This window comes from Hippichthys cyanospilos, chromosome 22, assembly GCF_059441005.1.
Source record: "Hippichthys cyanospilos isolate Australia breed blue-spotted pipefish chromosome 22, RoL_Hcya_1.0, whole genome shotgun sequence".
NCBI lineage: Eukaryota > Metazoa > Chordata > Actinopteri > Syngnathiformes > Syngnathidae > Hippichthys > Hippichthys cyanospilos.
This window is the reverse complement of record NC_142390.1, coordinates 2,920,292-2,935,021: the sequence shown is the minus strand read 5'-3', so window position 1 is coordinate 2,935,021 and position 14,730 is coordinate 2,920,292. Positions and strand designations below refer to the sequence as shown.

At 41.3% G+C, this 14,730-nt stretch overlaps 1 protein-coding gene across 10 annotated transcripts in view; it reads right to left on the bottom strand.

The window, feature by feature from the left end:
• The window catches only part of osbpl8 (oxysterol binding protein-like 8), a 30,178-nt gene that overhangs the window by 4,227 nt on the left and 11,221 nt on the right, over positions 1-14,730 (bottom strand). For 3 of the 10 annotated variants that reach the window (XM_088406489.1, XM_088406490.1, XM_088406493.1), the window contains exons 4-18: positions 11,696-11,732; positions 11,206-11,397; positions 5,672-5,745; positions 5,108-5,188; positions 4,816-4,917; positions 4,287-4,490; positions 3,613-3,697; positions 2,791-2,956; positions 2,187-2,412; positions 1,814-1,998; positions 1,226-1,307; positions 1,035-1,133; positions 606-702; positions 430-528; positions 63-319 (exon numbers count right to left, since the gene is read on the bottom strand). In XM_088406489.1, coding sequence (XP_088262615.1) covers positions 63-319; positions 430-528; positions 606-702; positions 1,035-1,133; positions 1,226-1,307; positions 1,814-1,998; positions 2,187-2,412; positions 2,791-2,956; positions 3,613-3,697; positions 4,287-4,490; positions 4,816-4,917; positions 5,108-5,188; positions 5,672-5,745; positions 11,206-11,397; positions 11,696-11,732 — 1,986 coding nt within the window. Of the gene's footprint in view, positions 1-62; positions 320-429; positions 529-605; positions 703-1,034; positions 1,134-1,225; positions 1,308-1,813; positions 1,999-2,186; positions 2,413-2,790; positions 2,957-3,612; positions 3,698-4,286; positions 4,491-4,815; positions 4,918-5,107; positions 5,189-5,671; positions 5,746-8,088; positions 8,624-11,205; positions 11,398-11,695; positions 11,733-14,730 lie in introns of those variants that run through there. The other 7 variants (XM_088406494.1, XM_088406495.1, XM_088406492.1 and 4 more) reach the window with 6 other exon arrangements.

Genomic DNA, 14,730 nt, shown 5'->3' with positions numbered 1-14,730 from the left:
CGCAACAAAGCTATTATTTCCTTTGATCTGAATGTATAGTTTGGTAATCATAAGAATCTTACCCAATGTCCCTCGAGAGTTGCCAGAACTTCCTTCCCCAGCTTGATCTTTCCAGATACCTGGTTGACACTGTCGCTGCTTCCTAGGAACGGCTGCAAAGTGAAGAACGGATGGCAAGTGAAATGAGGTGCTGTGGATTGTCCGTATGGGTGTGGTCTCACCTTGAGTTTAAATTCCAGTTGAGAACTGTAGCCCGTCTTTTCACACGCAATAGTGATCTGACCACCAAGCTCCAGAGTCATGGTGCCGTACAGGATGCCTAACAAAGTCATCAAGGTTGCCAGGGCAACAAAAGCCAAACATTACAATCAAAAGCCAAACATTACAATCAATGATGATGATAAATATTTCACCAGGGCACACACATACCTTTACAGTGAGCGTAGGGCATGTTCATCACATAGTCTTCGCCCCGGTTGAGGAAAGTAAGTCGAGCCTCGCCATCTAATATGGCCGACAAGGAGTTTCCTAAAAACAGTAATGAAAGAAGTTTAGTAGTAAACTGGTATACTTTTAACGAGTTAAGATTTCTCTATGGGCTTTACCATAGAATTTGGATTTGGCAAGGATGCTTCCGCTAAGGCAGAATCCATCCTTCCTGTTGCTGACATAAAAGGCTGACACAGGTGGATGATGGGATACCTGAAGACAACCACAAAAGTGATTTTTGCAGGCTAAAAAAGCACATTTGAGTCTGCTTTGTTCAAAAGTGATAAGCAGCAGTGCACAGCCATCCGACAGCTTTTAACAATCCACACTGAGTGCTGCTAGCATTTAGTACCGCTTGCCATTGCAAGCTGCTAATGATGCTAGACGCTAAATAGTGAAAACAGGCACTGTAAAATAATACAATTCAGAATAATTAGGTCTTTTAAGCATTTTTGAAGCAAGCTACTCAAAATACTCAAGGACATATTTCACTCCTACTCCACTGTACTGCATTTATTTATGTATTTATTTATGGGTGCTGTTACCTGTTCTGCAATGTAGAAAGTCTTGCTGGTGGTCTTTTGGTGGAGCCACATGCAGCGGTAAGTCTCGCCAATAATGGGATTGTAAGGCTTCTTCAAGCCCTGCCAATTTACAAGCACGTTAGCACAGAAATTGCATTCTATTTCTAATATCATTGCCAGGGCGTGGAAGTAGAAGTGCTCAGGATTCACACCTTGGGCTTTTTATAGAACCCGGAGATGTACCACTTCACCACTTTCTTCATCCGATTGTAAGCGTTCTCCTCCACCGCGGCCCTGGATGTGGGAATAAGCACAAAATAGATGAAACTCAAAACAAGACAATTTCTTTCCGCTTATCTGTGTTTGATTAACAATAATTCAAATGTGAAATAACTAATAGGTAATTTACAAGGCTTAAAATGATTATATATACCTCTAATTGGATATTGCATGCATCCGTTTTAAAGCGTTTGCAATGAACGTTGTAAAAATGCACTTTCGTCAAGCACCGCCTTATTGCCGCTTCAAATCATCTTATTGTTGCAACATTAATTTCAGCATATGCATCTTTGCGCACGCATACACTGCCTCACTCTTGCCTCGTTATGTCATTCGAAATATGATGAAGAAATGTGTCTAAAAGTAAACACACACCATGTGTTTTAATTAGACAGCTATGAACTATGTAACCACAAAAGTCAAAGGTAGACTTAAAATCGCGTCTCGAGAAATACGGTAGTCAAAAATAATATCAATAAATTCTGAACTGGTGGACGGCGGAATGTATGGGAAGCTCTTACTCAGACAGGAAGTCAGCATGGTAGTAGTAGTCGGAGAGTTTATCCAGGAAGGACCTCGGCTCCAGGATAAACGTAGGCAGGACCACCTTGGACAGATCCATTCCCGGTCGCACTTGCTTCAGCAGAGTCCATATCAGCGACTTGTTCTCCTCTGACACGATCTCTGTCTGGGCAGCTTCACCGGCCTGGAGTCAAATGGAGGAATTATGATGGGCAACTAATATTACAGTATTTCGTGATGAGAAGTGAAATGCTCTAATTATGTGGGTGTTTAATTAGTGAGCTGTGGAAATGTTCACTGACATATAGTCAATTTCAGAATGACTAATATGTGCTATTACTACAAAAAAAAAAAAATAATCAAAGTGGATACCTCGCCCAGTTCCTCGTGAGACTGCTCCAGGTATGAGGTTTCCCGCACGTGCTCATTGGGGTCCATGTCCACGTACGAGTCGTCCTGGCGCTCTGATGTGTCGCTGTCGCTCTCCTCGCTCTTCTCCAGGCCTTCCGGGTCAGACTCCTCATGGTCCGGCTCGCCCTCCCGGTCGGACTTGTCGGAGTAGAGGTCTGGGTCTTTTAAATGGTCGCTGTCATTAAACCTGGACAGGAAAATAAATGCAGACGCTGACATTTCAACCGAGTTCAAGAGGCCAAAAGGCTGATTCTATTTGCGTGCTTAAAAACAATGATTCAGTAGTTATCAAGCTTCTATTAAAAACAATTTTAGCAAACGGAGCTTGCCAAAAGAAAAAAGAATTTCCCAAAAAGTGCTAGAGCTGTGTTAGCTAAGAAAATTACAAACATACTTTAGTGCCTTGGGATTAGATGTCTGCTGCCAAGAACACCAACAAGCATGAAACTGATCTAGTGCTGACCGGCTAGCGCAGACAAATTTTATTGGTGTCCAAAATTTCATGTATAGAAGATGTATATAATGGAGTTACGCTCATTATATTGAGCTATTTGTTTAGACTTACTGGAATCCATGCATGTTGTGGGCACGTAGGAGGCTGTAGAAATTCAGGGAATGTTCTCCTCCAGATGCCACTGTACTCATGTCTTCCTTTCCTTCACGGATCATGGTTCTTTTCAGCAGACTGGAGCACTTCAGAGCCAATTCCAGGGCATCCATCCAGCAACGACCTCAAAAGAACAAACAACAATTAGAACACAAATTTGTGGAGAAAGTTACCTCTCATTGAGTAAAGGGTGAGTAACACCACTTCATCTCCAGATTTAGGGGGTGCAGATTTGTGCAATTTGGTGGTATATTTGTATTTCCATCTCAAAAAGATCCATTTTCCAACTACGGTATGTTGTACAGAATAAATATCATGCCGGGTTGTTAGTTTGACAGGAACCCGGCGTGAATGTAGCCATTTTCACACGCAGTCTGCAGACTTGTTGCTTGGTTCAGCACCAAGGACAGCGACATTAAGCGTGAAGTACCATTACGAATTTTAGCACCTTGGTCAGCGACATCACTTGACATCATTTGGACTCCTTCCTAGCGATACATTACAGTTGCACATTAACTTTTGAGTATCTAACAACTGAAATGTTTGTTTGCCATGGTGATATAAATTTTTTGAATATTCTTGCCAGTCTCATTAGCACATCAATGGCATTTCTCATTGTACGTTAGCAGTGAGCTTGCTTGCTTTTGAGACATAACATGGTTTGAAAAAGAAAGTCGATCAAGTGACAGCTTGTAACTTGAAAAAACTGATACGAATAAAGCGTCAGAAGACAAGAAAAAAAAATGATGTCTAGTGCATGAACGACAGCCTGTCTCTTACCATCAGACTCCGAGGCCGCACGGAAGATGAGGTGGCTGCTGGGTAACGGCTGAGTGATGGATCCCACAGCTTCTCCTTTGGGACCCTGAAAGGACCTTGAATTATTTACAAGGGCTAATTGGAAATACACTGATGCATTTGTATTGTAGAGAACTGGCCCGCAAATTGAATGGCTCAAGTGTTTGTTTTGGAAGGAAGCGCTACAGACAATAATCAAGAGTCAACACTAGAAACACAATCGTGCTTGAAGTGGACTGGATGTTTGTTTTTTTTTCTGTGTGTGTGTTACAGGTGCACCCTTATTTTGTATTTGACATTCACGTCCCATTTAATTAATCTATACGGAGACAAAGGATTTTGTTTTTGGCAAAAAGAGCATTTTGCATTTATAGCACTCAGTCTAGTCTTATCCTGCCATTACCACCGAGTAATAATCCGGGACAGGGTTTTGAGGTCATGCTTTGTTATGTGTCACATCATTAAAAGGATGATTTTGGATTTTGGCTCAAAGCTTCAGTCGCAATGCTTCTACAAAGCAACTCGAGAGTTGAAAATTCCATTTCAATCTTGTTTTTATTATTAATGTAAATATCTAAAAAAAAAAAAAAAGAAAGAAAAAGCTCATTTAAATGTGTTGTTAAGGGTTAGGGGGGTCTTGGGGGATTTCTCCTGACCTTGACAGCCCAGATGGACTGCTCGAGGGGGTGAAAGAGCTTGAAGCAGAAGCCGTCCTTCTTGGAGGGTCGCTCGATGAGCTCGCAGGCGTTGAGCAGCACCGTGCCCACCCACTGGCCATTCTTGTGGGTCTTATAAATGAGCAGGACGCCCGGTTTCAGCACGCACCACAGCTTGGTCCAGCTTTTCAGAGTTCCGCGGATCTATAAACCAATATATAAAAACACATACTGTACAATAAGATCATACTGAATAAAGTCTAAAAAATTCTCATTTAACTACTTTAAATCAGGTCATTTTTATAGCTTTCCTTGTGTAGACGATAAACTCAGCATTAAGCTTGTTTTAGATGACAGAAAAAGCGGCTGGATCAGGGTTGTCAAAGCTACGGGCCGCGGGCCTGTTGGCCCGCAAATGGGTCAATCTAGCCCGATTTTCTGTGTTGGTTTTGTAGTATTGCATGTCCTGGGGACCCAACAGTCCTCAGAGGTAAAATGAGCACTGAAGAATGATCCAAATCTTGCTTACCTTTAGCCAGTCAGCCATGACAATGACAGAAGGATCTGTGATGGTACTGAGCAGCTCTTTTGTCGCCCTTTTCTTCTCTTCCCTGTAATTTTTCTTTTGGACCTGAACACAGCATCGTCACACTTCCCATAAGGCAATACAGCATAATTAAATAAAGAGTAATTTGGCCTTTTAATGGGGAAACAAATTGACAGCCTATGACATCAGCGTTACGGGGCTATACATAACACTTTGCCGTCTTAAGTGTGTCCGGATAAACAATGTGTAAGCTGATTTAAAGGGCGGCTTTTACCTTGAGGGACTCTTTCTTTGTGAGCTTGCCTCCAGACGCAGACACGTCCTTGTCAGAGCCATTGTACAGCTTGGTTTCCGACTGCAAAAGTGTCAAACGTTAAATAAGGAGTTATTCAAGTAGAATAAGAGGAACAATCATCAGAGTTGTGTATATAGTCAGTATTCTTATGATATTCAACTTGAGTTAAGCGATAACTAAAGTGAAATTAACACAAATGTAAAAATAAATAATTCAACACTGACGTGAAGAAAGTAGCTTTGCCTTACTCGTAAAACAATAGCTTTTCACGGTAGCCCAAACTTAGCACTCTGAAGCAGGTCTATAAAAGGCCACCTGGAGGTGTGGAAACGCGTCTGCCAGTCAACTACGCAAGCCAATTGGGAGTCTTTTAAAGCGTCCAGAGACAGACGCGGATGAGTCGGGATCATTAAGTCGGGTTAAATAAAGCCCGAAATAAACGCCAGCACAGGAAGGAATGCAGAACGCTCCATCATAACAAGGGAGCGGAACTAAAATCTTTCATAAATGTTTGTATCGCTGTTGAGTGTGTATCATATGAACCTTGCTTTTGGATATGGAAAGCGAGTCCTCTTTCAAAGGCAATGACAAAAGGTCCTCCTTCCCTCTCTCGAAGCCTACGGCCAAAAAAGACAGAAAGGAAAAAGCCAGTCAACACGTCAAAATTAATCTATATATTTTCAATTGGATGTCTGCAACTAAAAAAAAAGGTTTTATGTTTTATAAGTTTTTTAAGTTTGCTGCAGGTAGCAGCAAATCGAATGTAATGCTGTAATATACGTTTCTTTTCAAATTAGGAGCAAACCAATTGGAGCTAGCGACGCCGTTTACAAAACTGTCGCAAAATATTTCCATGCACAACGTGCATTTTTAAACATGTGGGGCAGTAAAGAAGATTTTTGTGTTGACTTCCCCTTTAAAGTATGATCCAGCCGGAGCATCTGTACCCACTTGACACGAATCCCCATGCCAACCTCTCGCGGTAAACACGTCAAGGTCAATTCAGGCACTTATAGCATGGCATGACTCAGCATCCTCTAGAACTTTAATGCACACAGTGGGGGCATAAGAGAGCATAATGAAGTTTTGCACTCGTAATACTGCGGCATTCATCCTTCAAGTCTGCTGCTGTTCTCAGATGCCTGACTGACTATTCTTTATTTATTCCCATTTGCCCTTTTTCAAGGGGATAATGGCGACACTGTAGAGAAATTTCACAGGGGGTTTAGATAAGGTCAGATTCTTGTCTCGACTGCCTCGGCTACCCTAAAAACGCTCTTGGGGACCGGCGGACCTCGTAGGAAAAAATGCATGTTAAGACAATTACCATGAAAAGATTACAACATAAAATGCAGTGAGAAAGACAACAGGTTTTTAGGGAGCAGATTGACTTGTGTGGGATTTCCGCCAACTGCCTCATTATTATTTTGGCAGATGTCTTGGGGGGAAAAAACATGCCAGCTCTTCTAAAAGAAAAAATGAGAACAAACCCTCTCACTGTGCACCATCTAATGTTAAGTATTATGCAAGATAAAAGACAGCTTGGGCAGGTTTTCAATTATTTTTATGGTACTGAAAATGGTACTGAATATAACTCATGGACGAGAATTTTCGTCACGTAAAATACTTCAGCTAGGTGAATGTTGCTGCTTATTTTATGTTTCACAAAGGCAACATTAATCAGAATGCTGTATTTATGTATGAAATCATGAAGTAAAGAAATAAAACCTCAGCCAGCATGAAATCCCCTCGAAAATCAATGTGGCCCATTTGATATTATGATAGTTTGCTGCGCATCAAAAGGTTAAATATCCTTCCAAACAATCAATGGTGAAACACTATTGATTGTGAGTTGAGTCAGCGCCAGGACAACAAAGGCTGTCTGCGTAGAAGGAACCGTGACACGTGAGCCTCATCCCTCGGCTGGCTTCTATACGCAGAATTTGAAATTGCTGCAACAAAACGACTAACAGAAACAAAACAATACGGCGGCGCAATAAAAGCGACCAGCTGTCGTCTGCGGTTTATCTTGCAAAAATAATGGTGCCTGTTAGCAATCCCAAATCAGAGAATGGAGCTGTAGCTGGGGGACAAACAATGACTCAGACGTCTACTGGCTCAAAGTGTGCGCGAGTTCAAGAGAAGCAAACAAATGTAAAAATGCATGTATGAAACTGCTCAAATCATCACATTTGAGTCTAAGATTACATTTCCTCTCCACTTTTATGATGCTATTCAGATACAACATATCAACAGCTGCCAGCAGACAAAGGAGAGTCTGACAACAGAATCCAAATTTGGACTGCAGAGGATAGGCATTTTTCTTTTTTTTTAAACATTGTGCAGTTGGAGCAGCAGTGAAGTTGCCTATGAGAATATTCATCAGGTTTTAGCCAAGACAAATGGCCAATTTAAAAACTACTAAGGGCTAACTTTTTTGTTGTTGTCATTTTAAAGAGCAGCAACACATTGGAAAAAGCGACTATGAGTTATAGTAGTCAATGTCACAAAATTGAGTTGGTATTTTGGTGCTGTTTTTTTTACTTTGGTTGAGAATTACATATGGTAATATTTTCATTTAATTGTGTTAGCTGTTGTTGTTTCAACTTTGATAGTCACACGTTTGATGAATACAAAGTTAGCAGATCGTATAATACGCATCAAAATTAGAGAGCTTGGCATCAAAGGTCTCCTGGCTGGTCCACCAGCATTAGAGTCTTGCTGGGTTGCCATGGCAATGACAGAAAATCCTTTCTTACCGTCAACATGATGACATGACCATAAAGTAGCTACATAGTTTGTCTTGTTTCTTAGACAGCCACGAAACAACCAAATGGGAAGTACGATACAAGTCACACCTTCTGTAATGACTAAGCATCACTAACAACACCAACACGTGTCCATCACGATGCACAACTAAAGGATGGGCTGACTACCCCTACTTCCTTCCCGACACCCACCTGACAGCGAAATGGGCGACAGCTCGTTATAACCCCCGAAAGAGGCATTGCGGATGAGTTTGCGTCCGTCCGGGTGCGGGGGTCGCAGCGAGGCCGTGCCGCCGCACGTGGAGAAGCGGCGACGCCCCAGCAGGCCCTCCTCCTTCATCATGGGGGCCGGCGGGCGATCCCTCGGCGAGCGGGGGGAGGGAGGGAGGGTGGGACGGGCGGGGCGTGAGGGGAATGGGGAGTGCTGGCGGTGGGGGTTGAGAAACCCCGAGGGAAGGTGCTGAAAGGGGGGGTCCCGCGCTCCTACGGCCAGCCCAGCAAGTCGACCAAAAGAGAAGACAGAGCAAAAGCGCTCAGAGTGGAGTGCCGTTGTTTCCTCAACGCTTCCCTCAACTGACTGCTCCCTCCCTTCACTCTTCTCTCTCTCACTCTCTCGACTGCGAGCGACGAGGCACGCATCACCCTGGAAGAACCTCAGCCCCTCCCACTCACTCCCCTCCGGATGGGGAGAGGAGCCGCATCCAAAAGAAAATGTTCTTATGTCTGATGCTTCATAATTTAAACGACAATCATACAGGGAAATTCATGGTGCATGCACTGCAGACTACAAGAGAAAGATCTGTTGTCTAGAATTCAATAAATGAACAATGAATTGTATTTACATGCTATTTGTTGGACAGCGCCAACAAAATGTTGACAGGACCAGTAGTTTTCTTTTCCAATTAAGAGCAAATTAAGTGAAACATCAGGAAACATATTGCTATATCATATTATAGCGATTCTTTGTAAAACATGGTCAGACTTATGGAACACAGGAATGCAATTACAGCATGTATGGTATATAAAGTAGTTTAGTTGTAGTTTTTGTAAGTCGTAGTTTTTTTTAATTCTGTGCAATACATCACTAAAATATAGTTCTTTTTCCTAATATTTGAGTGCAATGTTAATCTTGAGCTCATTCACCGCTATTGATGAAAATAGACAATCTGATTATTACTTTTAAGGATGTTTTAATGTTAGTTTGTTAATATTGGTCAATATTGGAGAGCTGTGGAGATATTTTTTTTTTTTGAGGTGGTGCTTGGTTTAGAAATTGGAGCGCTATTGATCTATAGGAAAAATGACCCTGCTGTGACACTGTAACCCAGTGGATTACAAGTCAAAGATACCATGCAGCTTTAGTAATACAAGACATGGGAAAACAAGTGGTCACATGCAGGCAACCACTTGGATGGAAGCAGACTCCGTAAACACCCGGGATTAGCTTTAGAACAAAGCAGCTTCATCCCGTTGTAGCCCCCACCACCGCCCCCAGCTACAAAACACTTCCTTTTAAGAACCAAAGTGTGACAACACGGGATGAATAATTTTACCAAGTGCGCCTCCTAGACAACATTCGCGAAAGCTGAGTCCACGGCGAGGATAAACACCGAAGGGAAGCCTATTGAAATTGCGTCTCGCTTTTAAAGCCAGGTTGTAATGTTCAAATAATTTGCAAATTAACTTACTTTAGATCTCTCCGGCGTCAACCCAGACAAGCCTCCGGCCATCCAAGCGTAGCTAAGTCCCTGCTGCCATGGAACTAGCCATCATAGCGTCGAATTGATTTCCACTGGCTTCTAAGACCATTCATTGGCTGCGGTCATAGGTAAAAGAAGCGACAAGACGAGCAGATTGGCCCAAGGCAGGGATAAAGGCCGGCCTTGCCATCCAACTACCATACTGTTAGCAGGCTGTAATCCCACAAGATGAACTTAAATCCGCATTGACCCCGGCGGCCCATCGTGGTCACCGTTTACCTCCGCCCTTCCTGCGGGTTTTCTTCAACCACCCAATCACATTCAAAAGCCACATCAAAAAGCCTTTTCGGGGTTTATTTTCGCTTCGGTGAGTCATTAAGGCAGGCGGGCCAAGGACGTGCTGGTGATTAGTGATGATGAGCCATTAACCAGACTATTCTGGGCAGAGGGGGGGAAAATGCTCAAAAACAAATTATGAATAGCAGATGACACAATATAACACAGTCACAGGCCATATTTTCTTTATCTTCTACATAGAACTACCACAGATTAAAATTGTTTTTAGGCAAACGGTCAGGCAAAGTGCATTTGAATGCTAACCCAAAACAACATTACAAAGAAAAGTCACTAAGCTGATTTGCAAGGCCCAAATAATAATTTCAGGGCATCTGGACTCTCTGGCACCAACGTCAGCTCAAGTTTTGTGCGGGCAATTTCACACACCCACTCGCCAGTCTGTCTCAAACACTTGAACAGAAATAATCAAGAGTTAGCAGCTCATGTCCCTTTGCGGCATATGCCTCAGCATGATAAAAGTCGAGACTCCATTATAAACCCAATTAATATAGATATTGCATTTTTCTTTATTTATATTTAATTTTAATTTATTCAATTTATATTTATTTAATAGTAATGTGCTACACACTATTGCACAACAATTTATTCTAATTTTACTCTCTAAAACAACAACATTCTGCTGCTTATGTATTATTTAGAATTGCATGTTCGTACAAGGTATGATTTAAAGTATCCCAACAAAATTATGTATCACCTACTGCCTCCGATTTGCACTTAATATGTAATACTGCACTGGTATTCAAATTCACGACTTGAAAAATCAATAATAATCGAAACAGTCACTTGCAATGTTGTTAGACTCCACAAGAGGGAGTGCTAACACAACGCTAAAGCACTAGATGGTTTTCTTTTTTTGGTTTTCGGTCATAAATCACATTAAATCTTTTTTTTTTTTTTTTTAATGGAGCCTTGCAAGGTAAGGCAGAGCACAATGTAATGAGCAGCAAACACGCATGCGTCCTGCGAACCCCTTGAGACTGAATGAGTCATTGTTTCTGCACGAAGAGAAAAAAAAAAGACAAAGAGCACAACCCCAGCAGCTGGGCACCAAAATAAGGTCCTTTTAGGGTTAAGTGTTTTCACAAATAAACCACAGGCACTATGTTTAGGTGTCATATTGTGGCTTCTGCAAAGCGGAAGATTGTAAGTATGCCATAAAATACTGTCTTTTTGTATGCTAGTATTTTGGAATTGATCATCTAAAATGATGTTGACTCTTGCTTGTAAAAGTAAAGAAAGTCCCCCGACATACCATGGCTGTAGCTGACGCCCGGGCTAAGTGAAGACGGCGAGGCAATATGTTCCCGGCTGGGTGTTTGGAGTCCTGTCTCCTTGTCCTTGTCCTTGTCCCTGTCCTTGTCCCGTTCCTTCACCTGGCGCTGGCTCATCCTGCCTGGCGTCAGAGAGACGGCGTCATCACCGGACACTATAGATGCTGCTGCTGCTGTTGAAGGGACAGAAATACATGTGGTTACAATCCGTTACATCATTAGGTCCATTTATTTGTACTATTATTTTTTTTTTAAACCAAAAAGTTATTGCTAGAGGCCGTTCATTGAAGGTGTGCCTTATAAACCGGTGCGGATATACAATATAATTGACACCGGTATATATATATACCGATATATATACCATGATTTTCTTGAGAGTAGTTTTCCGTGCAGCCCATGACCTAAAATGAGTTTAACACCCCTGTCTTAGCCCTTTCAATTAAAAAAAAATAATAAAGGTCAGTCGCTTACCAGATGTAGCATGGAGCTCTTTCAACTCTGCAGGGTGCTAACAGGCGTGGAAAAAAAAAAGAAGCAAAAAAGCGGAAAACAGGAGGGGGAAATGGAACACGTGAAAGAGAAAGTGAAAATGGGAAAAAGAAAAGTACAATGAAAACAAGGGAGGGAATCCACCACCCGTTGTCGCCCAGATGACGGTTGTGGCATTTTGCGTGCAGTGGCGATCAGCGGCAGCAGGAGAAGCCGCCGACCAATGATTGCAACCAAAAACACACAAACAAAACAAAAACAAATGGGAAAACTGACATTAGTGCAACTTAAATAGAAACAGACGCATAATTCCACATAGCAATGGACTGTGAAATGAAAAAATGGGTAATAAATGAATAGTCTACACACCCCTGTCCAAATACCATATTTTCCTAATATTTCAAATCTTTTCCCACCATTATTGTGACACATAACCTCTCCATTTCAATGAAAAACAAAGCCAACAATTCCACTGATTGGATATTCCTGCGTTAATCAGGAAGCATCACCCAAAGGCAAAAGGATTACGGGACCTGTCAGCGACTGTCGGAAGATTTTTTTTTTCATAACGTCTGGCAGCAAAGCTCTTGAAAAACTGTCATGGTTGCAACATTTGCACTTGAAGACGTCAAAAAAATCTGTTTTAACTGGCTAGCAGTGAATGAAGCAATTTATTAGTTTGAGGTCTAATTTGGTTCATGAGAGCGCTTATTATTTTACAAATAGGAGTGACACATTACAGAAAATTCTTATTTCTAACGCTTCATAGACAGCCTTGGTTGCAGCACTTGATCTATGACGAGGAGCAGTTGCTTACTATGTATAAAATATCCCATGTTACATAATGCGTAAACATCACCCGCAGCTTACAGTCTCTCTGACCTATTTTTTTTTTTTTTTTCAGTAGCAGGGGAACAGCTAGCTCAAAGCAACCATTTTATTTTCCTCCACCTGCAGGGCAACTTTTAACATTTGTCCAGAAACTTGCCCAGAAATTGCAATTCTGGGAATTGTCAACTGATTTAAAGGCATCATAAAATACAGTATTTATGTTGCGCACAAAGGCCGATGGCAATGACTCCGATAGGAGATGTATGTTTGCAGCAACTGAAAAGGATGAGTCATCACTGGAGTCTTTCTTTTTTTAAAAGCATCTGAAAAAAATACATGGATGGAAATGGCACTCATTGATGCATTGAAATACCTTGAATTTTTGTCATTTATTGTTCTTTAGCGTCAATACTATCTTTTTCCATTGATTAGCAATCAAAAATACGACGATAAAGAAAAGCTCAAGTATTAGTGTAAAAACAAAAATACAAATAAATGTAAACACGCGATTTCTCCATTCGAAGAGTTCCATAGTCAACTTCCTGTTGGTTGACATCCTGGCACTCACTCGGTGTGAAAACTCCAGCAGGCACCGGTGTCACACTGGTTTTAATCCATCAAAAACTAGCACATCTGTCAGCTAAAGTGGGGAGCTCAGCCTCAGTCTGCCAAACACAGGGAACTCACACACAGCTTGAGGTGGACATTTTTTTTTTTTTAACCTCTTAACTCATTTAGTGCCACTGACGGCTATAGATGTCAAAGATCCATTTTTACTGGTCTGGTAGTGAATGAACAGATGTGGGCAAAATTCAAGCAACATAAAGGAACTCCCTATTATAAAAAAAAAAAGTCACTAAACCTCTCAGCATTTCTGATATAAACCAGAGAAGGCGAATGACAATTTGACACTCTAACCCGCGTAGGCTGCATTTCATCAGGTGATAGCATTTCAACATGTCTGTCTTCAGAACGGTACAAGTGTGGGGGGTTAATTTAACTGGGTGGCCTCACGCGGCGAGTAGCTACTGATTTAGTTTCATTTCTTGCAAGGGGACTGAGACTCAAGGAGGCTACATGAACGTGACCTGGGGGGTACGGTGACATTGGAGCGATGCAAATGGATACAATGGAGGAAACAGCACTGTATGGTATTGTATTTTATGGAAAATACACAGTATTACTGTGTATATATATAAAATTGAGAACCCTGTTGCAAGTATACTGCAACAGAAAACGCAGTTTAATGACTATATGCCGGTGAGTAACCCCTTATCAACATATCTGGGAAACAGTTGGACATTGTGGGAAAAAAATACAAAACAATTACAAATGTTTTTCCTTAAACCACTATTAAAAGTGCGTTGTGGTACCAAAAACATCAAATCAAAGCATATGACATCATAACAGCCCTGAAAGACTAATTTGAGTCCATGTATTCACAAACATGGCTTTTTCTACAGTGATACACTACAAGAGTGGTTTTGTTTGATTGAGCCTGAAAGCCTCATGGGACTTGAGAGGAGTGCATTAAAGGGGCATGTTTTCTGTCTTCTCTCTGCCTGTTGAACCGGACGATTTCAAATTATACGATTTGACCAGAAAAGAGCCAAATAAACAACAGACTGTTTATATATGATGTTCAAATATTAATAGACAATATAACACTTAGATTACAAGAAGTTTAGTTCATTCATTTGTGCTTTGTATGGCTTGATCTTTGTTTTTTGGCACTGCCTCTGGCCACGGTTATTACATTTTGTAGTGAGGAAGGACAGTGTGGCTTCAGTTGAGAGCAGTCACGGGCATTGACACGCACATTGTGTTTTTTTGTGAAATCTGGCCCACGAGTGTCTGTAAGTTGTACTTTCTTAATAGAAATGTTGTCACGAATGAGAATAGGCCCCAAATTAATTTGTTTGTTGATCCCACAACTTGTGACTGTGGATAACATGCTAGCTAATGTTAGCATGTTATATAGTGCTGCCTTGTATGTGTTTAGCTTGTTAGCATTTTCGTTTGTTTCCCTTTGGTATATGTTAGCAGATGCAAAGGTTTTGCATTGATAATTACTCATTTGTATCTAATTAACATTTTGTATTGCAATGAATAGCATTTGCAATTCAGTTATATGATTGATTAAATCAATGTAATTTGTTTACTTTTCTTTACATTTTGAGGCGGCA